Source organism: Erinaceus europaeus, unplaced genomic scaffold, assembly GCF_950295315.1.
Source record: "Erinaceus europaeus unplaced genomic scaffold, mEriEur2.1 scaffold_397, whole genome shotgun sequence".
Taxonomy (NCBI): domain Eukaryota; kingdom Metazoa; phylum Chordata; class Mammalia; order Eulipotyphla; family Erinaceidae; genus Erinaceus; species Erinaceus europaeus.
The window spans coordinates 58,887-86,188 of NW_026648040.1; the positions used below are offsets into that span (position 1 = coordinate 58,887).

At 37.6% G+C, this 27,302-nt stretch overlaps 1 protein-coding gene across 1 annotated transcript in view; it reads right to left on the bottom strand.

Annotated features, from left to right (window-relative positions):
• Positions 1-27,302, bottom strand: part of SCIN (scinderin) — a gene marked incomplete at its 5' end in the record, with an annotated part of 91,860 nt that overhangs the window by 51,083 nt on the left and 13,475 nt on the right. The window contains one exon of the mRNA XM_060184675.1: positions 21,555-21,704. Within this exon, the coding sequence (XP_060040658.1) occupies positions 21,555-21,704 (150 nt within the window). The remainder of the gene's footprint in view (positions 1-21,554; positions 21,705-27,302) is intronic.

The following is a 27,302-nucleotide window of genomic DNA, read 5'->3' on the forward strand; positions in this document are numbered from 1 at the left end:
TTTGAACAGGTATGCATCTGCACAACACAAGCATGGGAATGGGTGACCCCACCCAATGTAGATTCGTCAGTTCCCATTAACTCTCTTCGCCAAGGCACTGATGAATCATTAGCAAGCTTCATCTCAAGGGTGAAGACAAGCTTAGAGAGAAAGGTTTATAATCCTGACGTCTGCTCACTACTCCTGCGCTCTATTGTCTGGGAAGGCATGATACCACAATTCCAACCAGAAGGTTCTACTGGGCACTTCCGCCCTTTGGTAGCTAATATTAGCACCAACCTATTGGGCAGGAATCTTCTAGAATGTCTTGATGTTAGGATATCCACAGAAGCCTCTGCAGAGTGTAACACCTGCTCCCGTGAGACCAGGTCTAATCAGCATCCCCAATACTAAATGCCACTGTTCGTAGCCAAACACCCTGCTAAAGCTGGCTTTCTAGTGAGCTTGTCTGGGTGGAACAGTGGCCTTTACCTAGAGATAAGCAAGAAATTTTAAAAGAGCTCGGCTGAGAGCAGTTGTCCTTGGGACACATTCGCCATTCTCGAAGCCCATGGAATACTCCTGTCTTTGTGATTAAAAAGCGCTTGGGTAAATGGCGCCTCCTCCAAGATCTCCATGCAGTTAATAAAACCATGCAGGTCTGGGGCTCTCCCCAAAGGGGTTTGCCTCCTGCTTCTGCAATTCCCACAGGAATTCCAGTCATAGCTATTGATATACAAGATTGTTTTTTCTCTATTCCCTTGCATCCGCAAGATTGTAAACATTTTGCCTTCTCTGTTCCTTCTATTAATAACGCCAGCCCTGCTGATGGATTTGAATGGGTGGTGCTGCCCCAGGGCATGGCCAATTGTCCTACAATTTGTCAAGAGGCTGTTAAATGGACAGAAGCTGAAAGCATTCTCCTTCAGATCAGGGACTAGACAGGGCTGTCCACTGTCACCATTACTCTTCAACATAGTATTGGAAGTTCTTGGTATAGCAATCAGGGAAGAGAAAGAAATCAAAGGAATACAGATTGGAAGGGAAGAAGTCAAGCTCTCACTATTTCCAGATGATATGATAGTATACATATAAAAACCTAAAGAATCCAGCAGAAAACTACTGGAAGTTATTAGGCAAGTTATAGCAAGGTGTCAGGCTACAAAATCAATGGAATTTCTTTATGCAAATGCTATATCTGAAGAAGACATGCAGAAATGACTCCCATTTACTGTTTCAGCAAAATCAATCAAATACCTAGGAATAAAGTTGACCAAAGAAGTGAAAGACTTGTATACTGAAAACTATGAGTCACTACTCAAGGAAATAGAAACTGATACCAAGAAATGGAAAGACATCACATGCTCATGGATTGGAAGAATATATATCATCAAAATGAATATTCTCCCCAGAGCAATATACAAATTTAATGCAATACCCATCAAAGTTCCACCAAGTTTCTTGAAGAGAATAGAACAAACACTACAATCATTTATCTGGAACCAGAAAACACCTATAATTGCCAAAACTATCTTGAGGAAAAGAAACAGAAATGGAGGCATTACACTCCCAGATCTCAAACTATATTATAAAGCCATCATCATCAAAACAACATGGTACTGAAACAAAAATAGGCACACAGACCAGTAGAACAGAATTGAAAGCCCAGAAATAAATCAAAAACACCTGTGAACATCTAATCTTTGATAAGGGGGCCCAAAGCTTTAAATGGAAGAATGAGGCTCTCTTCAATAAATGGTGCTGGGAAAACTGGGTTGAAACATGCAGAAGAGTGAAATTGAACCACTTTATCTCACCAGAAAAAAAAATCAACTCTAAATGGATCAAAGACCTGGATGTCAGACCAGAAACAATCAAATACTTAGAGGAGAACATTGGTAAAACACTTTCCTACCTACATCTCAAGGACCTCTTTGATGAAATAAACCCAATTGCAAGAAAGACTAAAGCAGAAACAAACCAATGGGAATACATCAAATTGAAAAGCTTCTGCACATCCAAAGAAACTATTAAACAAACAGAGAGACCCCTCACAGAATGGGAAAAGATCTTCACATGCCAAACATCAGAAAAGAGACTAATCACCAAAATATACAGAGAACTCAGCAAACTTAGCACCAAAAAAAGCAAATGACCCCATCCAAAAATGGGCAGAGGATATGAACAAAACATTCACTTCAGAGGAGATACAAAAGGCTAACAAACATATGAAAAACTATTCTAGGTCACTGATAGTCAGAAATATGGAAATAAAGACAATACTGACATACCACCTCACTCCTGTAAGAATGTCATAAATCAAAAAGGACAGCAGCCACAAATGCTGGAGAGGCTGTGGGGACATAGGAACCCTTTTGCATTGCTGGTGGGAATGTAAATTGGTCCAATCTCTGTGGAGAGCAGTCTGGAAAACTCTCACAAGGCTAGAAATGGACCTTCCATATGATCCAGTAATTCCTCTCCTGGGCTTATACCCCAAGGACTCCATAACACCCAACCAAAAAGAGGTGAGTACTCCTATGTTCATAGCATCCTGTGAGTACCCATTCATTGGGGAAACTGACGATCCTTCCTAGCTGACCGAATCCACATGGATCCCAGTCACTTTCAAAGCCAGCAACAAGCAGCTCCTGACAGCTTTCAACCTGACGCTGTTGATTGGCTATGGAAGAAGGGCAAATGCTAGAAGAAGAAGAAGCAGCACAATTCATAATAGCTAAAACCTGGAAGCAACCCAGGTGCCCCAAAACAGATGAGTGGCTGAGAAAGCTGTGGTATATATACACAATGGAATACTATGCAGCTATCAAAAACAATGAACCCACCTTCTCTGACCCATCTTGGACAGAGCTAGAAGGAATTATGTTAAGTGACCTAAGTCAGAAAGATAAAGATGAGTATGGAATGATCCCACTCATGAAAAGAAATTGAGAAAGAAGATCTGAAAGGGAAACTAAAATCAGGATCTGACTAAATTGAAAGTAGGGCACCAAAGAAAACCCTGTGGTGAGGGGTAGACATGCGGCTTCCTGGGCCAGTGGGGGGTGTGGGTGGGTGAGTGGGATGGGACACAGTCTTTTGGTGGTGGGAATGTTGTTTATGTCCACTCCTAGTAAAGTATAGTCATATAAATGACTAGCTAATTAATATGAGAGGGGAAAAATTAATTGTATGTCTCAAAGTTTTTAAAACATAAACTGAATCTTTTTGATATACAGGCTGTGTATTTCATAGTAGACTCTCTCAAAAGCCTAGATCAAGTAGATCAGAGGCAACCAGTGTCATAGCTATTTATAAGATACTGGGTACTATACAGCAAACCCTAACAAAAGGACTTTTCAAAGTTAACCCAATTACTAAATAATGTGATGATAACATTAACTATCCATTATCTTTTTGAACCCTAAGACAGCAGGAACCTCACATCTCCACTATAGAGCCTATATGTCTCACAGTCCTGGAACCTTAGGATAGGGCCCACTTTCCCGCATGCCTCTCCCAATCCATATCAAATAATATTGCATCAGCCAATCGCAACCTAATCAACGCAACAATTTCCACCTCAACATGCTTTAGCTCAGACTGTGTCCAGAGACTTCAGGTGTGGAATGACAACCCTTCAGCTTCATTACTCGGGTGAGACCTTTCATTTCATAGCATTCTCTAATTCCATCCCAGGTGGATCAATTTCTAACAAAGTCCCAAAACCTAGATATACACCAAGTTCTGTGAGAGAGAGCATATGTCCACATTATCCATAAACAAGTGCAAAACATATACCTGAAAGCAGAAGTACACTAGAGTTTGCAGTGAGTACCCCCCCCCAATACTTCCTCTCCACTATTCCAACCTTTGGGTTCATGATTGCTCAACAATTTGTTTGGCTTCATATGTTAACTCTCTTTTCAGTCACCAGGTTCCAGATGCCATCAGAATGCCGGCTAGGCTTCCCTGGACTGAAGACCCCACCAATGTGTCCTGGAGCTCTGCTTCCCCAGAGACCCACCCTACTAGGGAAAGAGAGGGGTGGACTGGGGGTATGGATCGACCAGTCAATGTCCATGTTCAGCGGGGAAGCAATTACAGAAGCCAGACCTTCCACTTCCTGCAACCCACAATGACCCTGGGTCCATGTTCCCAGAGGGATAGAGTATGGGAACACTATCAGGGGAGGGGATGGGATATGGAGATTGGGTGGTGAGAATTGTGTGGAGTTGTACCCCTTCTACCCTATGGTTTTGTTAATTTATCCTTTCTTAAACAAACAATAAATTTAAAAAAAGAACTGCTTAGTCTATTCAATAGCAATTAAAAATATGAAATTAATATTGAATTCTAGAGCAAATAATCTAGCATTAAAATTACTATATTCTTGCTTAAGAATTTCTAGGTTCTCAAATCCTGTGTGTGGGAACTATTTGTACCTTTTTCTGTATGACCCACTGTCACTTTTTCTTTTGAAGCATAGTGGCATATGCATACTTGTTTTAAAAGGAAGGGCCAGGATGGAAAGAAAAATGTTGCTGTGTCAGCATAATCCTCCCACATTTGCATTTGCTTTTGTATATTTTAAACCTCCTTTCAGACCAACCTATACTTTTTAAAAGGAAATTTTCCCCTAAAGACTTGTCTCTGTCATTCTCTCTCTCTCCCTCTCCCTCTCCCTCTCTCTTCCTTCCTTCCTTCTTTCTTTATTTTCTTTTTTCTTTTTTATTTTTTCTGTGACTCGGTGCCTGCATCACAAATCCACTGCTCCTGGAGACCATTTTTTCCCATTTTTGTTGCCCTTGTTGTTCTTATTGTCATTGCTGTTGTTGTTGTTGGACAGGACAGAGAGAAATCAAGACAGGATGAGAAGACAGAGAGAGGATGAGAAAGACACCTGCAGACCTGCTTTACCTCATGTGAAGCAAACCCCCCTGCAGGCGGGGAGAAGGAGGCTTGAACCGGGATCCCTATGCCAGTCCTTGGTCCTTAAGCTTCACACCATGTGTGTTTAACCCTCTGTACTACTACCGGTCTGCAAGATTTATTTCTAATTTATTTCATGTGAGATAGAAGTTTCATTGCATCCAAGCAAAGGAAGGAGGGGTGAAGAAAGGATGAAGAGATATTGGGATCTGTTGTGTGTCCCCTTGACACCAATCAAGAAGAGATGAGACGTCATGTCTATGTGTTAAAAGCTATATTGTAAACCACTAACCACTTAAATAAATAAATAAATATTTCACATGAATGGGAGAGAGGAGAGACAAAGAGAAAACAGACCATCATCCCTGTACATGTGCAACCAAATAATAAACTGGAAACCTCAAGCATACAGGTCCTGAGCTATACAAATTGAATTATCTCCCCAACACATATTCTTAACACTTAGTTTATATATGAAATTCCATTTACAATCATGCTTACTCAAGAGGCTTTTCTCCCATAATTTTTATACCAAAATGTCTCAAAGTCTGGAAAACTGAGTACTTGAAGCCAATAATTAAAAAAAAGTAGAAACTAGAGGAAAGTGAACTAGAAGAAAGATAATCCATAACTCAAAATTTCAGATCACTTTGGATGAAAGTGTTTGACACTGGTATCAAATTCAAAACACACTTAACAAAGAGAGTCTTGCAGGCTTCTCAACTCTGATTTCATTTTGATAGAGCAGGAAATAAGACTGAGAGGAACTGGGAGATTTGCCTAAGGTTTAATCTCCCAACTCCTGTTGCAGTGTTTTATAGAAAATAAGACATCACATTCTGACCTTAACAATGATAAGGTAAGTGTGAACAGCTCTGCTTTTATTTTCACTAAAAAAAATAGTGCAGGAAATCAGGTTTTAAGAGCTGCCATCTTAATTAGTAAAGCTTACTAATTCCTTTTCATTATTAAGAAAAATCAGTGATTGCAATTATATGGTTAACAGACATAAACTGTAAGAGTGAAATATAATCTTGTTCTGGTGTATTGACTTACTTCAAGTTATTTTATTGTTTAAGTAAGACAAATATTTGATAACAGGGAAGGCACACAGATATAAATTGATAAGCAATTCTAAGGAAAGCTGTTACCTCATTTAACTAGTTCTACCTAACCTAGATGTAAGAGGTCAACATTTGTTCTCCTCTCTTTCTCAGTGACATGCTTCCCTGTCCTCAAAATATCTTTATTCCTTTATTACTATATAAATGTCTGGTAATTTAATTAACAAGTAGTGAGTAAAAGTATTTTCTACTGAGAGGAATTATGTGAAATACATGTTTAGATAAAAGAACACAGTGAACTACAAAAAAAGTTTTAGTTGCTTCAATTATCTAGCTCAATGCTGTCCAGTAGAATCTTCTATACTTGGTATAAAGCTAGGTGAAATAAATCAAACACACAGAGAAAAAACATTGCATAGTTTCACTCACATGTGGCATATAGAGGAAATTGGATTAGACCAATTAATGGTTACCAGAAAAGAAGTGGGAAGTGGCAATGCAGGACAAAATGGGCCCACATGTTGATTTTCAAGTACTCACATTTTAAACCTATATAATGTTATAATGTAGTGATGATTCAATAAAAAAATATTAGTGAGAAAGTCAAATATGAACTGCTAGTTATTACATTTGTGGGCAGATAGGAAAAAATTACAGGATGTATTTCATCTATTTTATTTAAAAAATGATTTATTTTTTCATAAGAAAAATTTTTATGAGAGAGATATATCAGAATATAGCTCAGTATGAACTATTGGGGAATCACACTTGGGGCCTCAAACTTACAAGTCCTGAGCCCTACTGATGAGATAGCTCTTTGGACCCACTGCCTTTGAACACACCAAAAGTATGAAAACTGCCTTGTTCTCTATTTTAGAGGTATCTGACAGCATTTGGTCCACTGAGAAGCACCCTCTTCCTCTCAAGTTTAGTTCTGTACTATGCTGTCTCTGAGATTCTCCTCTCAGCAACTATTTATTTTCACCAACACTGTAGATTACCACTACTTTGGGTTCATTGATGACAGGAATGGTATTAATTAGACCTACTATGGTGATCATTTTGCAATATACAAAAATATGAGTATCAAATCACTTTGTTGTTCCCTAAAACTAATGCCAATTGCATCACAATAAAAAACCCAAAGTTTTATATTCTGTGGCTTTATCACCTCCATATGTCTATATGTTTTTTTTCAACCTTTTGGTGACATCTATAAATGTTTCTCATAAATATCAGATAGAAACATTCTTTTATTTAATTATTCTTTTAATTTTGTGGTAAATATGATCTCTTTTTGCCTTCTCATATGCAACATAGTCTTTGACAAAAAGACTATGTTCATGCACATGAAGAATTTCCTTCCAAAAATATATTTACCCAAACTGTGCTATGACTCAATGCTTGCACAATAATGCAAACGAAAGGATAAAAGTTGATGGTAAGAGATATAAAGGAAATCTCCAGCCAGAAAGAGCTTACCAGATAGTACATATGCCTTGACATGCTTATGGCCCTTGGTTTAACCATAACACCATATGGAATGTAATTTAGCTTTAAAGGAAACTCTGATGCTGTGGTATCTCTCCTCCTCCTTCCCTCTCCAACTTTCATCCTTCTCTCTCTCTCTCTCTGTCCTTCCCTCCTTCCATCTTTCTCTCCCTCCCTTCCCTTTCTCTATCATTTTGTCTGAATAAAAACACCCAGAGATTACTAAAATCATGCATACACATATCTATCCTCAAAACACAAAAATCAGTCAAATAATAAAAACAAGATCAGTGGCCAAGCAGTGATGCCCCTGAGAGAGTGCACATGGCACCATGAGCAAAGGACCTAGTTAGTTCAAGCCCCTACTCCACACTTTTGGAAGGAGGGGCTTCATGAGTGATGGATCAGTGCTACAGGTATCTTTCTCTTCCTATTTCTCTGTCTCCATAAGAATGAAAGAAAAGGTGGGTCAGGTGGTAGCGAAGTGGGTTAAGCACACATGGCGCAAAGTGCAAGGACCAGCATAAGGATCCCAGTTCAAGCTTCCATTCCCCAACTGCGGGGGTGGGTTGCTTCACACACGGTGAAGCAGGTCCGCAGGTGTCTATCAGGTGTCTATCTTTCTCTCCCCCTTTCTGTCTCCCCTCCTGTCTGTCCTATCCAACAACAGCAGCAATGACAACAATAATAATAACAACAACAAGGGTAACAAAATGGGAAAAATGGCCTCCAGGAGCAGTGGATTTGTAGTGCAGGCACAGAGCCCAGCAATAACCCTGGAAAAAAAAAGTGAAAGAAAGAAAGAAAGGAAGGAAGAAAGGAAGGAAGGAAGAAAAAAAGGGCAGTGGTTAGATAGAATAATGGTTATGCAAAGAGACTCTCATGCCTGAGAAGTCCCAGGTTCAGTCCCCTGCACCAGCATCAGCCAGAGCTGAACAGTGCTCTGGCTAAAAAACAAAAAAGAAAAAAGAAAAACAAACAAAAAATAAACCAAACCAACAAACAAAAAAATCCAAAGACCAAGTTAATTCACTCAGCATCACTAGAGCTATAATTTATAAGTAGAATACTTAAAATACCTCTACAGCATATGTATTATATTTATCATTCATTCAATCATTCATATACTTATTGGTTATCTCCAGGGCTTCACTGCTATAGACAGAGGGGGGCGGGGGGAGGGATTGAGAAACCACAGTATCTAATGTGGTGAGGGCTATCCGGAAACCTGGTCAGAGCAGCACACTGCCTAAGTGAGTTGTTTTGCCAGTACTTCTATATATGTTTAAGATTGCAAGCATTGAAGACTGGGAGATAGCTCACCCAGTAGAGTGTACACTTTACTATGTGTGTGAAGTCCCAGGTTTGAGCTACTGACCATTACCTGGGAGCACCTTCATGGATGAAGCTTCAAAAGCAGTGGAACAACGTTATGGTCTTCTTCCATCTTTCTCCCTATCTCTCTCTATTTAAAAAAAGGATCCTCCCAAGGTGTGGTGGAACTTTGCAGGTGGAGAATCCCAGTGATAACCCTGGTGGAATGATGACTATCTGGGTGTAAACAACAGGTCTCCCATTCTCATGACCAGTTGAAAGAGTTCCATGAAGTTCTTGGACACATTTCGTTACTTCTAAAGGGAAGTTGTACAGGTGCTATTTGTATTCTGCACATTTCACCTCAGTCTACCTCAGAAGTGACTTACAAATAATCTTCTAAAGGTCAAACTATTCTGCTCTCTTTCAGCTTTATTGAGCCATGAAGCTGAACTCGGTCTACACATAAGATAAGTTGGAAGTGCTGAGAAATTAACATTAAGTGAGGGGTGGGGTTCCTGGTAAATTCTACAGCCACCTCAATTGTAGGGGCCTATTTTGAAATGCCTTTCATATAATTTTCAGAGAGACCCTATGGGACTGAACCTAAGTTGTCTGCAATAGAAAATCATTTAAGAAACTACTGCCTCACATTATTCCTTCTGAACTGGCTTCCAAATAATAATCTCCCCCCATGTTTTTGACTCAAAGTATGCTTTAACAGGAATACAAACCAGTACAGGAGTTAAAAGATGTATCTGGGGGTTGGGCGGTAGCGCAGTGGGTTAAGCGCACTTGGAGGCTTTGCAAAGATCAGCATACAGATCCTGATTCAAGCCCTCGGCTTCACAAGTGGTGAAGCAGATCTGCAGGTGTCTATCTTTCTCTCCCCCTCTCTGTCTTCCCCCTTCTCTCCGTTTCTCTCTGTCCTATCCAACAACAACAACATAAATAACAACAATAGTAATAACCACAACAATGATAAAACAACAAGAGCAACAAAAGCGGGGGTGGGGGGAGGGAATAGCCTCCAGGAGCAGTGGATTCATGGTGCTGAGCCCTGCCAATAACCCTAGAGGCAAAAAAAATAAAGTATCCTGGTATCCTGTTGTGAAGGTCATTGTTATCTCTTCTCAGCAGATTAAAATCCATCACAAAGTTGTTTCTTAGCTTATGGAACTTTTGAGTTAATAATAAGAATTGCTAGTATGATATAAACACAAACACATCTAGAAAGACTAGTAAACAGGACATTCAGGCTACCCAGGAATCATTTGCTCCTACCTTTGGAGAACACAGGATGAGAGAACTTGTACCATCACTTAGCAATGGAGCTCTTTAACAACAACTATAATAGCAACCTAACAGTAGTGCATTTACTCCCTGCTTCAAATCCATTTACCATCAACACATCTATCAGTCCTGCCCAAATGCACTCTATCATCTGTCATTAAAACTTATTTTAGAAATCATGGTAAGTGAAATAAGTCAGAAACAGAAGAATTGTTATGGGATGTTCTCACTCACAGGCAGAAGTTAAAAAACAAGATCAGAAGAGAAAACACTAAACAGAACCTAGACTGGAATTGATGTATTGCACCAAAGTAAAAGACTAGGGTTGATAGGGGGTGGGAGGAAGAATACAGGTCCTGGAAAAGGATGACAGAGGACCTAGTGGGGGTTGTATTGTTATGTGGAAAACTGAGAAGTGTTATGCATTACAAACTATTGTATTTACTGACAAATGTAAAACATTAAATGAAAAAAATAAAATAAGCTTTATTTTAGATTTTGGTTTGCATTTTAGTTATGAGCATTCACTGAAACAGAATGCTGATATTTAGTGTCTCAGTTATGTAGGGTATACAATTTAATTTCTCAGTGCTTTTACATGACTTTCATTTGCTTACTTATAAGTACTGATACATTTTTATTTTTAGCTGTATGTTAGTACCATTATTATAAGGATGAGCAGAATGTTACCAATATCCACAACTGATGACTTGTTATTAGATTGAGATTATTTACATGAATAAACTATGCTCTCTTGATCAAGTCACTTTAAAATTATGTGTATAGACTAGAGATATATCTTAGTAGTACAGCATTTGCATGTGTGAAGCCCTGGGTTCTATCCCTAGTACTCCAAAGTTCTTTGTATCTGTATATATCTCTATCTCTATCTCTATCTCTATCTCTATCTCTATCTCTATCTATATCTATATATGGTTAAGAATATATTTACTTGTACATGTTTATATATACACAATATAACTATACACATCAATGTCATAAAAATATAAATATATACAAAATATAACTATAACAATATAGGGGGCCATGTAGTAGTTCACTTGGTAGACGACAACTATTACTATATATGAAGATCCACCTTTATAAACAGTGGAGTCATGCTGAAGGCTTCTCTCTCTCTCTCTCTCTCTCTCTCTCCCTCTCTTTCTCTCGCTCTTTCTCTCTCCCCTCTGTCAAAAAGAAAGAATATTGTTGGAGTTGTGCAGACATGCAGTCCCTGTGATAACCTTGGTTCCAAAATGAGTGAATGATTGAAATGTAATAAACAGAATACCTTTGCAAATATTGCAGCAATTCCAATAGAATTAATAAATTTGTTCTGCTACCAGGTTATCACTGGGGTCCCTACATTAGGACTCTAATCTAAAAAGATGGCCATCTTTTTCTTTCTTTTTTTCTGACAGAGGCAGTGAGAAATAGAGAAGACTAAAGAGAGATACCTGAAGCACTACCTCACCTCTCATGAAATATCCTCCCTTCATGTGGGGATTGGGAGCCTGAGGCTGAAGCCTCAAACATGTTGACATGTGCACTCTACCAGGTGCACCAGCATCATGATAACCACTGCATTTATAAATGCAGTGCATATAAGCCAATTTTGCCACAATATGGCCCTTAACTTTTGAAAAAATAGGATGTAGAATTGTAGATCCATTTTAGAGAGTTCTTTGAAATATGTGAACACATTTCCTCATACTGTCAAATAAATATCAATTGCAATTTAAATAAAAAAAGATTGCTGAAACTTAGAGCTAGTTCTGGGGCCAGGTGGTGGCATACTTGGTTGAATGCATATGCACAACGACCTGGGTTGAAATCCCTGATCCTCACCTACAGGAGGAAAGCTTTGCAAGTGGTGAAGCAGTGATACAGGTGTGTTTCTGTCTCTCTACCTCTCTATCAACCCCTTACCTCCCAATTTCTGGCTGTCTCTATAAAATAATAAATATAATGATAATGAAGAGCTAGTCTTTTAATGCCTGGGCTTGGCTAATTGTCAAATATTGGTATATATTATTTATTCCCAAGAAGAAACTAACCTAAAACTATGAAAAAAAAATGCAGGTTTGATGTTAGCTTTTTACTTCATATTGTCAGTAATATAATAAATATAAGGGGGTCAGGTGGTGCTACAGCTTGTTAAGCACACAGAGTGTGTAAGGACCTAGGTTCAAGCCCCTGGTCCCCACCTGTAGGGGGAAACTTCATGAGTGGTAAAGCAGGGCTGCAGGAATCTATCTCCTTTCCTCTATCTTCCCCTCCCTTTGGATGTTTCTAAATCTCTGTCCAATGCTGGTGCTCATGTGGGTGGCCTCTCAACCCGAGATAAGCTGCTGGCCCTCTTGTCATCAGTTCTAGTGACCCCGTGATGCAGAAAGAAGCACCAGAAGAGGCTCAGGTATGAACTTCTACTTTATTTGGGGTAAGAACAGGGTTTTATAGCAAACAGAACAAAGGACACTTTTCAAATATGTCAGAAATTACAGGTTTCTTAAAGGTCAGCTACCCCTATGGTGGGGAGGGGTAGGAATGACAAGAATTGATGAGATACAGAAAGGTCAAAGCAATTAATTCCCATGATGCAAGGCATGTTAATTATCTAAAGGTATTAAGAAAAACATAGTGGTGAAACCAGTAGGGTGAGATAAAGCAGAGAAGGACAAAACTTGATGTAAGTCATAGTTATCAAAGATAAGGAAATAGGTATGGGGGTCTCTCTGCTGGGGTGCTGGTAAGGCTTGTGATGGAGTATGCTTATGTATGTGATCAAAGGATGAAAGGATGGTGAACTCTGGGTGAATATAGTGAACTTTGAGTGAACTAACAAGCAGGCAGCCATTTGGTCTGCTAGCAGGGGAGTGATGTAAGTGTGAGAGGATGCAGGCTTTTGTGAAGCTTTGAGAGACTAACAAAGGGAAACTGAGTCACAGAAAGCATTTCCCTCTTATCTCCATTTCTAGAAAGGAGAGTCTAGCAAGTGGGGTGTCTTTCCAGACCTCCATCACAAGGATAGGAGAGCTCCCCTAAGCTCTACCAAGCTTTCACATAGTCCCACAATCCAATAATAAATAAATAAATAACATTAAAAAGAAACATAAGAAGAAATATAGTGATAGAGAGTATAAATGCCTGCCATTATAGCTTACTACTTACGTTAATCAACTCAGATATAGACTTATTAGGAAAAAAATCCATCTTTTTTTGTACTCCATCTGTCTTAGAATTGTGTTATCCTGTTTACAGGAGTTATCATTATTTTCTCACTTTATTTGCAAGTTAATGGATAAAAGTTATCCTTTAGAAGTCACTACAAGTGTGACTTAATTGGAATGAGTATATAAAACTATACCTTATAAATATGGTCATAGATCTCCATGTGGAGCTTTGGTGTGACAAAGTACAAGATGATTTGTAATATTATTATTTTATGACAGCATATGGTTGGCTATGCTGTTATTATAATTCTTATCTTTATTAAGAATATATCAGCTTCACCCACTGGATGAACTGATCAGGAACATAACAATTAGTTACTTAAGAGTAGGCAAAATAACTAACTTGAGTAATACCTATTATGCAATATATTTGACCTAACTTCAGACCCATCTCCCATCACAATGGAGTAAGCTAGAGGCTAGGGTATATTTTTCTTTTCCTCTGCCTCTGCACCCAAAAAAGTTATCTGAGAGTGGTGAAGAAAGGACAATGGAAAATAATGGTTATAGGAGTTAAATACTAAACATTCAAGTAAAATATTCTTTGAAAGACAATGGTTGGTACCTTGAACAGTGACATAGTGAATAAGTCATCAATATATGATTGATAAAAATAATTATAGTGACTGTAAATAAAGACAACAATGAGATACTACTTCACTCCTATGAGAATATCATACATCAGAAAAGGTAGCAGCAGCAAATGCTGCAGAGGTTTTGGGGACAAAGGAACCTTCCTGCACTGCTGGTGGAAATGTAAATTAGTCCAATCCCTGTAGAGAGCAGTCTGGAGAACTCTCAGAAGGCTAGAAGTGCACCTACACTATGACTCTGCAATTCTCCTTCTGGGAATATATCCTAAGGAACCAAACATACCCATTCAAAAATATTTATATATAGCTATGTTCATAGCAGCACAATTTGTAATAGCTAAAACCTGGAAGCAACCCAGATATCCAACAACAGCTGAGTAAATTGTGGTACGTATACACAATGAAGTGCTACTCAGCTATTAAAAATGGTGATTTCACCTTCTTCACCCCATCTTGGATGGAGCTTGAAGAAATCATGTGTGAGTGTACCAGTATTTGCTCTGTACTTTTTTTCTCCTATGACAGTAAATAAAATCAAACTTCTTTAAAAAAAAAACTCAGCTAACTATTGATACATCTTTCTCTGTGAGGTGACTTTACCTGAAATATATACTATTTCTATTTGCTTAATGTCTGGGAATACATTGTAGTCTATATTTAAAAAAAAAAAAAAAGCTCAATAATGAGCTACTATTTTCCAAGAATTTGTCATGACTATTCACTTATAGGAAGTAGACAACCAGAATGTAAAAATTGTCCTTATCAACATACTAACTACTCCTAGATAAATACAGTCGATCTTACAACTTAATAAGTTATGTGGCTTTGTTCACATCTTCACTAATGATATCATATAAAATGCAAGGAAATTTTTCAGGTTTTTAGTTCCCCCAGAAAATAGGGAAGCAAATATAATGGACTTCTGGTAGCACATACTTCATAACAAATGTCTTTCTTTCTCTCTCTCTACCTCCACCACCCCTCTCAATTTCTCTCTATCCTATCCATTAAAAAAGAAAAAAATAAATAAATAAAATGGCTACCAGCAGTGGTGGATTATAGTGTATCAAGAGCCAGCAATAAATAAATAATTTTTTTGGCAAAACAGTGGGAAAAAATATAACTAACCAACATTTTACTGTTTGCCACGGATGACTCTAAAGGAAAATTTCAGACATATTTATTTTATTCAATTCTAGGTTTAATTTACAAGATAAAGGACCTCATCATAAGAATCTTGTCACCTTGCCAAGAGAATAAATTATTTTATTTTCAAATTGTCATTTACAACTTATAATGACCAGATATGAATAATGTCTCTATGTATTGGAGGTTAACTAGCTTACAATTTGTTATGATATAGTCCACAATTGATGAATCTTATCATGAGAAGACTTAATTAATGGTAGTATAATTCAGACCAGGATTGCTAGTATTGAGTACCCTCATCATCTATTCCTATTCTCTGATTCTATTTTAGAGCTAGTGAATGCTTATCTTAGTCAGACACAAAGTCTGTGCCTTCTTAAACTCTAACACAGCAGGAATCTTCCCCATTCTCTATAAAACCCATATTTCTCCCAGTCATGGAACCTCTGGGGTGTGGCTTCCTGCATGCTTCTCTCTATCAATACCATTTGATACTGCATCTGCTGAGCTCAACCAAATCACTGCAACCAGTTCCACTTTCACACATTTCACCTCGGATTTTGTCCAGAGATGTCAGGTGTGGAATGTCAACCCTTCAGCTCCAGTACTCTTGTGAGACCGTTCCTACCTCATAGGGCTCTCCTCAATTCCATTTCAGATAGCATACTTCCTAACAAAGCCACATAACCTAGATATAGACTAGGGCCTATGAAATAAAGCACATGTGCAAATGTATCCATCCATAAGTTAGGGGAAAATATATACCTTAATGTAAAAGTGCACAATAATTTACAGTGACTTAATAAGTGCAGCAAGCAAGTAGAAAGACCTAAAAAGCCACTTTTTAAAAAATTAAGTACCATAAAGTACTTAATCAAATAGTTTCTACTTAGACCTAGATACCCTCTTCACCTACTTCCTATTTCACTTCCCTCAATCACTCTAAGGCTAACCTTGTCAGACAAACTGAGTGAGTACTGCAAAAGCTGGATAAGGGCAAGAGGATGGCATACTTTAATGATGGCCCTTTTTGTCACTAACAGGCCACCCCATCATCTGGACCTCTAGTCAGAGAATCCTGAGATTCCCACATAGACATGATGGGCCTAGATCTCATTTAACAGATCCCTTTCTCCTCTGTTACTCGTCATCTCCATCAAGAATGGCATGGTGGATCCTCTTGTGGGCCTCTACAAGACCTTACCCTCAATGTGAGTCAACAATGGTAGGGACTGCCTCATTCTCCAAAGGGAGGTTGGGCCAACATACTTGGCCACTTGAGGAAGGTAAGTCCTGCAATGAGTGAAGCCTAAAATTTTCTTAGCTATGACTACAGAATGTGAGCTCAGACCTACAGGAATGCAGAGGTTACACAGGCTCCTATGCTGAATACAGGCCCAAGATCAAATTGATAGGATTTACAGTTAGCAATATTTATATATTTTTCCCATATTTGGGAACTACTCTCTGCCCTGATCCAGCTTTCTAGTCCTATTTCTAAACTCTGACACCATCTTCCCAGACAGTGCCTTTGGCCCATCTGCATGTTAGCTGTTGGACTCAGGCAAAAATTAGGAAAGTCATGGGCCCCTTGGAATATACCTAAAATAGACCTACTACCTTTTTTCAAAATGGGTATCCCAAATCTCATCTGCTATAGTCTTACTTTTAGGTTCCTTATTATTAAAGAATTTGTTCTGCTTTATATCTTAATGCTTTTTTAGTCACCAAGTTGCAGATGCGACCATGGTACCAACCTGACTTCCCTGGACAGATGACCTCACCAATATACCCTGGAACCTCACCTCTCCAGAGCCCTGCCCCACTAGGGAAAGAGAGAGACAGGATGGGACTATGGATCTATCTGTCAATGCTCATGTCCAGGAGCAAAGCCATTATAGAAGCCAGACCTTCCACCTTCTGAACCCCATAATGATCCTGGGTCCATGCTCCTAGAGAAATAAAGAATAAGAAAGCTTCCAATGGAAGGGATGGGATATGGAATTCTGGTGGTGGGAACTGTGGAATTTTACCCCTCTTATCCTATGGTGTTGTTCATCATTATTAAATTAATTTTTAAAAAGTCTGAACAGAAAAAATATGGTATTCTTTTTTATGTTTTGCCATCAAGCCATCTGTCCCTGAGGCTTGGTACTTGCATGACTCCACCATTTCTGGTGGTCATTTTCTTTATAGTGGGTAAGAGTCCTAAAGAGATGGAGAAAGACAGAGAGGAGAGACAGTTTCAGCACTGTTCCAGCACGTGTGAAGCATTGAGGTGAGGATTTTTATAAAAGATACTAACATAATAGTTAAGTAAAATAAGATATGCTTACAACTCCCCTCCAACCGCCAAATCCCCACCCCTATGCAACCCAGGAACCCCCTTCCCCCCATAGTATGTTACTGACAGTAATCTGCAACAGGCAGTAACAATAATTATAGACTTAACTAGTTCATTATATTTTGCAAATATCTTTCTGGATTTGAAAAATTAGTTGTTTTCTGCTGTCATTTTAAACAGTTTGCCTCCTCTTCATGCTTTTCTTGACAACCACCAGATGCTGTTTTATAAAAATATTAAGCCTGTATAACAGATTGACAAGTGACTGATTTTAGTAATTATTCCTCTGGGAGTATTTTAACTTCCTTACTCATGTTTACAGAAAAGAGTCAATGAAGAAAGCTTGAGACTTTAGGGGAGTATTGTATGTCATTTTCTTTTGCATTCACTGATTATTTTTAATGTGAAAAGATACATGAAGATAAAAAGTTGTACATAATTTATATGCAATTTTCATTGTGTATGTATTTATTATGAAGAGGAAACAAATACAGAGTAAAATATGACCTAAATTATAAAACCTTATTAGTTCTTGGGGACAAGGTGGAGGCACACCTTACATTATAAGGTGCTAAGGACCTGGGTTCAAACCCCTCGTCCCCACCTGCAGGGAGGAAAGCTTCAGGAGCATGTGTATCTCTCCTCTATCTCTACCTTCCCTCCCGACACTTTTCTCTGTCTTTATCCAATAAATAATAGATAAAATATATAAACAATTAAAAGACTTTCTTAGTTCCACATATAGCATTTCATAGAGACATATGAGCTTTTTAAACTATAAAAGGTATAGTTATGAGTCTGATCATAACTTCTGTTTCCCTCCTGTTTGTTAATACATATTGCCTCCATGTTGTGGCTGGTTAATGCTATTACTCTCCAAATTGTTTTGGTTTGAAGAGTAAATTTATGATCATCCTAGAAAAAGTCAGATTAAATTTTGTGTGAAAATAAATTATTAATTTATGGCCAAAATATCTCAATATAAAGATTGTTTACAACTCTATTATTCCAATGTTTTCAGTGGTATGAACCTTAATATGTCAGGAAGACAAATTAAATTCTACATTGAATGCAGAGTAACAATAGGATCATTAAGTGGTTGAAAATTCCTTGATTTTAAGCCATTATAAATCTTCATACAAAGACATTCAATATCATTGAGGATAAATGATTTTAAAAGGTCTCATAAAACTAAATTAATTTAAAAGGTGTTTTGAAAGATTTTTTTAAGAATCCTCTTCTAGCAAAATGAACAGTTGTATTAGTATTAGAAAAGTAAATAACATTCTATTATCTTTTTTTTTTGGGGGGGGGTGTCAGGCTTCTAGTCCAGGGCTTCACACTTGTGGAACTTTGATGTTTAGTCAGTAAATACCATCTCCTGTCCTCTCATATTTTTATCTTAAAAAAATGTTCCTGTATATATGATCTAGACTACTTAACCTTCACTTCTGAAGGTTAAGGACGCCTAAAAATATGAATGCACAAAATAAAATATAATGTATCAGAACCAAGTTAATATGAAATATATTTTTAAAAATATATCTGAAAATGTGATTAATATTAATGAGAAGTGTAATTATAATTAATTCATTATCTCTTCAATCTTACTTCATAGCAGGTCTACTAACTACCATAAGTACTAAATAGTGATGAATGTATGGTTTGAGGTTTTCTGCAATAATTACAATGTTATCTGAAAAGTCATAGATACTATTTATATTTACAGTAAAGAAACTACAAATACTACTTTATTTATCTAATAAAAGCTCTCACTGCAAGTTCATTTCAAATTAATTTGTTAGTACTATTTGTCAAATACAAAGAGGCATACTTTACATAACTTGAATGGAAACAAAGTAAGGTGTTTTCTAGAAGCTTTTAAAAAACAGATAATGAAAAGTTCCAAAAATATAGATATATGGTATTTACATTGCACATTATTCTCCTTATCACTATCACAAATATTTTAAGAACTAAGTTAGATTTAATTTTTTGCCTCCAGGGTTATTATTGCTGAGGCTCAATGCCTGTACTACATACAAATCCACTGCTCCTGGAGGCCATTTTTCCCATTTTGTTGCCCTTTTCATTGTTATTATTGCTATTGCTGTTGTTGCTGGATAGGACAGAGAGAAATTGAGAGGGGAAGGGAAGACAGAGATGGGGGGAGAAAGACACCTGCAGACTTGCTTCATCACTTGTGAAGAGACCCCCTGCAGATGGGGAGCTGGGGTCTGGAACTGGGATCCTTAGCCAGGTAATTGCGCTTCATGCCATGTGTGCTTAACCTACTGTACTACCGCCCAGCACCCCATAAGTTAGCTTTTTACATCTTTATTTTAGGTCTGCACTTTACTACTTAAACAGTATAGTACATTAGTTGACAATTTAGAATCTTTATATATTTATTGGATATAGACATCAGAAATTGAGAGAGAAGGACAGATAGAGAGGGAGAGAGATAGAGAGACACCTGCAGCCCTGCCTCACCACTGCTTGACCACTCACAAAGTTTTCCCCTTGCAGGAGGGGATCCATGGCTCGAATCCAGGTCCTTGAGCATTTTAACATGTACAGTCAATATCCTGCCTTTTCTTCCAGCATTATTTGATGGAAATCTTCCTGTAGTACATTTTTTCATCACTGGATTATGTAGGCTATGAGTGGAAAAGGTAACTAATACATTAAACTGCTTTAAATAATATGTATATATATATATATATATATATATATATATATATATATATATATATATCCACAAGATAATCATTAGACAAGTGGAAAGTCAAAGAGATACTATTAAATATGAGAAAATTAAAAAAAGATATTATAACAATAAATCCTGACAGAGCTTTTTTGTGATGGAACACAGTGCTTGTATAAGGAACCACTAATTAGTGTATTAGGTGCCTAGCACACATAGCAGTTCAGCAAATACTTGTATAATGAATATATGAAAACCAAATTTGCCAATATTTATATTTACTAGCAAAGACACCTGGAAATGATTAGAGTCAACTGAAAAAATTTTAAAGTAATATGTACAATATATACAGTCAGATATTAACATTTTCTTAAAGGAAAAATGTTCAGAATAAAATGTCAAAGACTAATATAATAGCCATATGAGTTACGGAAGCATAGAGTGAGGAAGTCAAATTTAAAATTAATGTAACAACTATATTAAAATTATGTCTTTACTATAGCTCTAAGTTTAAAATGATTGAAATATTTAAAATACTGGTGTTTTTAATCTCTTGTCAAAATATTTTATTTCATTCACTGAGTTAAATAATAGTTTAAAACTGAAGAAAATTGTTGAATTAAACAAAAGTGCTTGGAAGCCCAGATGAAGGGATTACTATTTTCCTACTTTTATAATCAGTTTTCTGACCTTCCCTTCCTCTTTTGACACCAAGGTTATAGCCAGGACTCACACTTGCATGATTCCATGGCTCCCTGTGGACACTTTTTTTTTCTTTTTAGATATAGGTAAAAGAGAGAAATAAAAAGAAAGAAAGACACTAATGTACTGCTCCACCGCTCATGAAGCTTCCCCCATGCTGATGCCCCCCATGCAGTGGCTGGGGCCTCAAATCCTGGTCTGTCTCCTGACATGCTTTATGATCTGTTTTTAAAGTGTTCCCGGGGAGTTGGGCTGTAGCGCAGCGGGTTAAGCGCAGGTGGCGCAAAGCACAAGGACTGGCATAAAGATTCCGGTTCGAACCCCAGCTCCCCACCTGCAGGGGAGTCGCTTCACAGGCGGTGAAGCAGGTCTGCAGGTGTCTATCTTTCTCTCCCCCTTTCTGTCTTCCCCTCCTCTCTCCATTTCTCTCTGTCCTATCCAACAACGATGACAACAACAATAATAACTACAACAATAAAACAACAAGGGCAACAAAAGGGAATAAATAAATAAAATAAATTTTTAAAAAATTTTAAGAAGCATTCCCAATCTGTTGATCCTCACATACCAATATAAGACAGAGTCAAGGCTTCATTTGATTGCCATAACATTAAGTAAAAGTCATGATATCTACTTAACTCACATGGTTACTTAACCTCAATAGTTCCTCTTACCTCATTTTAGTCTAAGTATTCCAAAATTTGCTAATGTACACACAACTTCTTTTTAAAAAGAGCACAAGTCACATACCTTTATGAGTTCTCTTGGCTCACTTCCGTCTTCTACCACAATTAGCTGAGCTCTTCCTTTCTTTTCATTGTCCCGAATACCAATGGCAACCTGATTTGCCTTCAGGCGCTCATACTTGTTACAGGAGGAACCGCACCACTGGTAAATTTCCTAAAAGAAAGAGATAGATATTCTGGTTCCAGAAATATTTGGAGAACATTCAAACTTGTAATACTCCCTGTGATAAACTAGAAAACAAAAACTCAAAATGTATTAAAAATGAAATTATTGGCAAGGTAAAATGAAATGTGCTGGAAGCTGGGAGTGCACACTTTACCATGAACAACGACCCTATGTTAGCCCCTGGCCACCACAGGGAAGTGTCTACAGGTGGGGAACATCATGAATAGTGTTCCTCTCTTTGTCTTTCCCTTTCTATTCCTCTGTCTCTCACATTCTAAAGAACAAAAATGCTCACTGGGAGTTGTACAGGCACTAAGCTCCAGCAACAACTTTGGTGGCAAAATATATATATAGAAACATGAAAAAAATTGATTTGAATCTCATTCTGTATCCTCCTGCTTTTAGTTAGCATTATAAAGTAAGCACTTGGGTAACAGAGGATGTAAGTACATATTTCACCATTCTTTGTGCATATAATCCATTAAATACAATTAATAAAAGTAATATGCATTAAATTTAAAATATGAAATAAATATTTCAGAAATGGCATAAAGTTTTTGTGAAGCAATTTAATGATTGTTACTAAAAGTCATAAAAACACCTTTGCCTTCGCAGTGGGTTATGTGCAGGTGGTGTAAAGCGCAAGGACCATAAGGATCCCGGTTCAAGCCCTTGTCTCCCCACCTGCAGGGGAGTCGCTTCACAAGCGTTGAAGCAGTTCTGCAGGTGTCTATCTTTCTCTCCCCCTCTCTGTCTTCCCCTCCTCTCTCCGCTTCTCTCTGACCTATCCAACAACAGTGACATCATAACTACATAACTACTTAACATCATAACTACATAACATCATAACCACAACAATAAAACAACAAGGGCAACAAAAGGGAATAAATAATAAATAAATAAATATTTTTAAAAATACCTTTGCCAAGAGTTACCACTATCATTAATACAAATTAATTATTCATAATGAAAAGATAAATATATGTACAAATTTTAATCAAGCATGATTATTTTAGGAAGGGCATTAACAATAAATAATAGGATAATTAGTACATAAATTATGTAATTAAATACTTTAATAACAAAAATTTAATATAATTCAGGGAAAAGGAAGACAGTCTGATGTACTGTCAAGCAAACACATTATATTTTCTGATATTTAGATGAAAATATGTATTTTTGACTTGGATACAGCATCTAGAAGGTATATAGACAGAAATGTAAAATGACAACAAAATATCATTTTCTTACAACCTGAGAGGTAGAACAGTGGATAAGCTGTCAGGCTGTTGAGCTTGAGGTTCTAAATTACATCCCTGGCATCATATATACCATAGTGTTGCTTTGATTCTCTTACTTTCTCTCAATAACAAATAAAAAAATGTTTCAAATATTTTATTTGCTCAATTAAATGTGATTTAAGAAAAGGAAAACTTTAATGGCTTAGTGACTATGAGAATGGGAACTAGCGCATACTATTCAGGTGATAAAAATTGACATAGTACTTTTGTACTTGTACTAAAAATTATATGTGATTTTAATAATAAGAAAATTCCATGTCTAGGAACCTATAGTGTAGAAATATTTAAATCGGGAACACAAATCAAAAACAAATGCCCATCAACATGGAAATGGTTATGTATTGTTACATCAGTACGATAGGTAATTATTTTATGATTTAAAATTGAGGAAAATTAAATTAAAGAAATAAAACAGTTGTTTAAGCAACAGACTTTCATGCCTGTGGCAATAGAGACTTCTGGTTTAATTCTCAGAACTACTATTAAGCCAGAGCTGAGCAGTGCTCTGGGGAAAGAAAGAAAGAAGGAAAGAAAGAAAGAAAAAAAAAAGAAAGAAAGAAAGAGAGAAAGCAAGGAAGAGAGAAAGGAAGGAAGAAAAAAGAAAGAAAGAAAATGATAGGAGCTGTTGGAGAGAGGAAAGGGATGGAGAGAAAGAGAAAAGAAAAATGTTTAAATGTGGTCTTGGAAAATTATTATCCATGGTACATTATCAAGAAAGAAATAATGTCACAAAAACAATATCATTCTATTTAGGTAAAAGTAGAAATAAATACTCTGATTCTCAGAGAGACACTCAAGCAGGAAATACAAATGTTCCTGGAAACAAATGAAAATGAAGACACAATCTATCAAAATATTTGGGACACAGCTAAAACAGTACTGAGAGGGAAACTCATAGCCATACAATCACATATTAAACAACAACAACAACAAAAAAACCAAATAAACAACATTACTGCACACCTTAAGGACTTAGAGGAAGAGGAACAAAGGAACACTAAAGCAACCAGAAGGACAGAAATCACTAAAATTAGAGCAGAAATAAACAACATCGAAAATAAGAGAACCATACAAAAGATCAATGAAGCCAAATGTTGGTTCTTTGAAAAATTAAACAAGATTGACAAACCCCTAGCCAGACTCACTAAACACCTATGGATATCTGATCTTTGATAAGGGGGCCCAACGTATTAAATGGAAGAAGGAGGTTCTCTTCAATAAATGGTGCTGGGAAAGCTGGGTTATAACATGCAGAAGAGTGAAATTGAAACACCTTATCTCACCAGAAACAAAAATCAACTCCAAATGGATCAAAGACCTGGATGTCAGACCAGAAACTACCAAATACGTAGAGGAAAACATTGGTGAAACACTTTCCCACCTAAACCTCAAGGATATTTTTGATGAAACAAACCCAATTGCAAGGAAGACTAAAGCAGAAACAAACCAATGGGATTACATCAAATTGAAAAGCTTCTGCACAGCCAAACTATCACACAAACAAAGAGACCCCTCACAGAATGGGAAAAGATCTTCACATGCCAAACATCAGACAAGAGACTAATCACCAAAATATACAGAGAACTCAGCAAACTTAGCACCAAAAAAGCAAATGACCCCATCCAAAAATGGGCAGAGGATATGAACAAAACATTTACTTCAGAGGAGATCCAAAAGGCTAACAAACATATGAAAAACTGTTCCAGGTCGCTGATTGTCAGAGAAATGCAAATAAAGACAACATTGAGATACCACCTCACTCCTGTGAGAATGGCATATATCAAAAAGGAAAGCAGCAACAAATGTTGGAGAGGCTGTGGGGACAGAGGAACCCTTCTACACTGCTGGTGGGAATGTAAATTGGTCCAGCCTCTGTGGAGAGCAGTCTGGAGACTCTCACAAGGCTAGACATGGACCTTCCATATGACCCAGTAATTCCTCTCCTGGGGATATAGCCCAAGGATTCCATAACACCCAACCAAAAAGAGGTGTGTACTCCTATGTTCATAGCAGCACAATTCATAATAGCTAAAACCTGGAAGCAACCCAGGTGCCCAACACCAGATGAGTGGCTGAGAAATCTGTGGTACATATACACAATGGAATACTATGTAGCTATTAAGAAATATGAGCCCACCTTCTCTGACCCATCTTGGACAGAGCTAGAAGGAATTATGTTAAGTCAGAAAGAAAGACGAGTATGGGATGTCCCCACTCATCAACAGAAGTTGAGAAAGAAGAACAGAAAGGGAAACTAAAAGCAGGATCTGATTAAATCGAGAGCAGGGTACCAATGTAAAAACACTGTGTTGAAGGGGAGGGTGGCTATTGGGCTTCCTGGCATGGCGGGGGGTGGGGGAGCGAGGGTAGGTGGTGGGGATAGGACACAGTCTTGGTGGTGGGAGTGGTGTTTATGTACAATCCTATTAAAGTGTAAACATATAAACAACTATTTAATTAATATGAGAGGGGAAAATTGATCATATGTCTAGAACTTCTTAAAACACAGACTGAGTCTTTTTAACACATAGGCTGTCTTTGATATTTGCTATGTTGTCTCTCCCAAAAGCCTAGACCATTGAGAACAGAAGCAACCGAAAGCACAGCTATATACAAGATGCTGGGTATTAGACCCCAAACCCTAACAAAGGGACTTTTCCAAGTTAACCCTATCACCAAATAATGTGATGATAAACAATAACTATCCATTGTCTTCTTGAACCCTAAGACAACAGAAACCTCACATTTCCACTATAGAGCCTATATTTCCCCAGTCCTGGAACCTTAGGGTGGGGCCCACTTTTATGCATGCTGCTCTCAATTCAAATCAAATAATATTGTATCTGTGGATCGCAACCTAATCAATGCAACGAGTGCCACCACAGCATGCTTCACTTCAGACTGTGACCAGAGACATCAGGTGTGGAATTACAACCCTTCAGCTTCATCACTTGGGTGAGACCTTTCCTTTCAAAGTATTCTCTAATTCCATTCCAGGTGGTCCACTCCCCAATAAAGTCCCCAAACCTAGATATAGTCCAGGTCCCCTGAGATAGAGCATAGGTTCACACGTGCCTATAAACTAGGGGAAAATATATACCTGAAAGCAGAGGTACAAGGAATAGCCCCCCAACACTTCATCTGCACTATTCCAGTCTTTAGGTCCATAATTGTTTAACAATTTGTTTGGCTTTGTATGTTAACTCTCTTTTCAGCCACCAGGTCCCAGATTCCAGCAAGATGCTAACCAGACTTCCCTGGACAGAGGATCCCATCAATGTGTACTGGAGCTCTGCTTCCTCAGAACCCCACCCTACTTGGTAAAGAGAGAGGCAGACTTGGAGTATGGATCGACCAGTCAACGCCCATGTTCAGCAGGGAAGCAATTACAGAAGCCAGACCTTCTACCCTCTGCAACCCACAACGACCATGGATCCATACTCCCAGAGAGATATAGAATGGGAAGGCTATCAGGGGAGGGAATGGGATATGGAGATCGGGTTATGGGAATTGTGCGGAATTGTACCCCTCTTATTCTATGGTTTTGTTAATGTCTCCTTTCTTAAATAAAATAATAATAATAAAATAAAAATAAATACTCTGATTATATAATTGCAGATAAAGACTTTAAAAAATAAACAGTTTTAACAGATGGGAAAGGACATGTATATAAAGAAAGAAAACTTTTAATTTTTCCTGTATTTGTCAATGTTGTTTCCTTTTGTTTCATGTGACTCACATCTACTACATGTCTATTATGATCTAGTTGCTAAAAACAGAAAAATGAGTAAAAGAAATCTAGCAAAGAGAGATTAACATGGATATAATTCATGCTCATAATATGTTTGTACTATACCTGGCTCATCACATAGTTCATCTAGTCACTCTTGGAGAGAACACTGTATAGTAGTTAAGTGTGAAGGAGATAGACCCAGGAAGCCACATCCTACCTATAGGGTCATGTGTCACCAAAATTTCAAAAAGTACATAAATCTGAAACAGCAAAAGGCACCCATGCCTCCAGAGAGACTGACTATAAACTATTTCCAGTCCAGAATCAGGACTTGTACAAAATAGTTGAATGTATGCCTAAAACCAAGCAGGATCCCCTGCAGGTCCTGAGGGCACAGCATTAGTTAACCGGTATGGTCAATGTCTATTTATTCTCTAGTTTTATTTGCTTGTTAAAAATATATATAACAAAGTCATACATTTAAATAGTAGCTTCCTCTCTCACATTTCCCTCCTATATCTGTGACTATGAAGTTCACATTTGGAGCTAAAT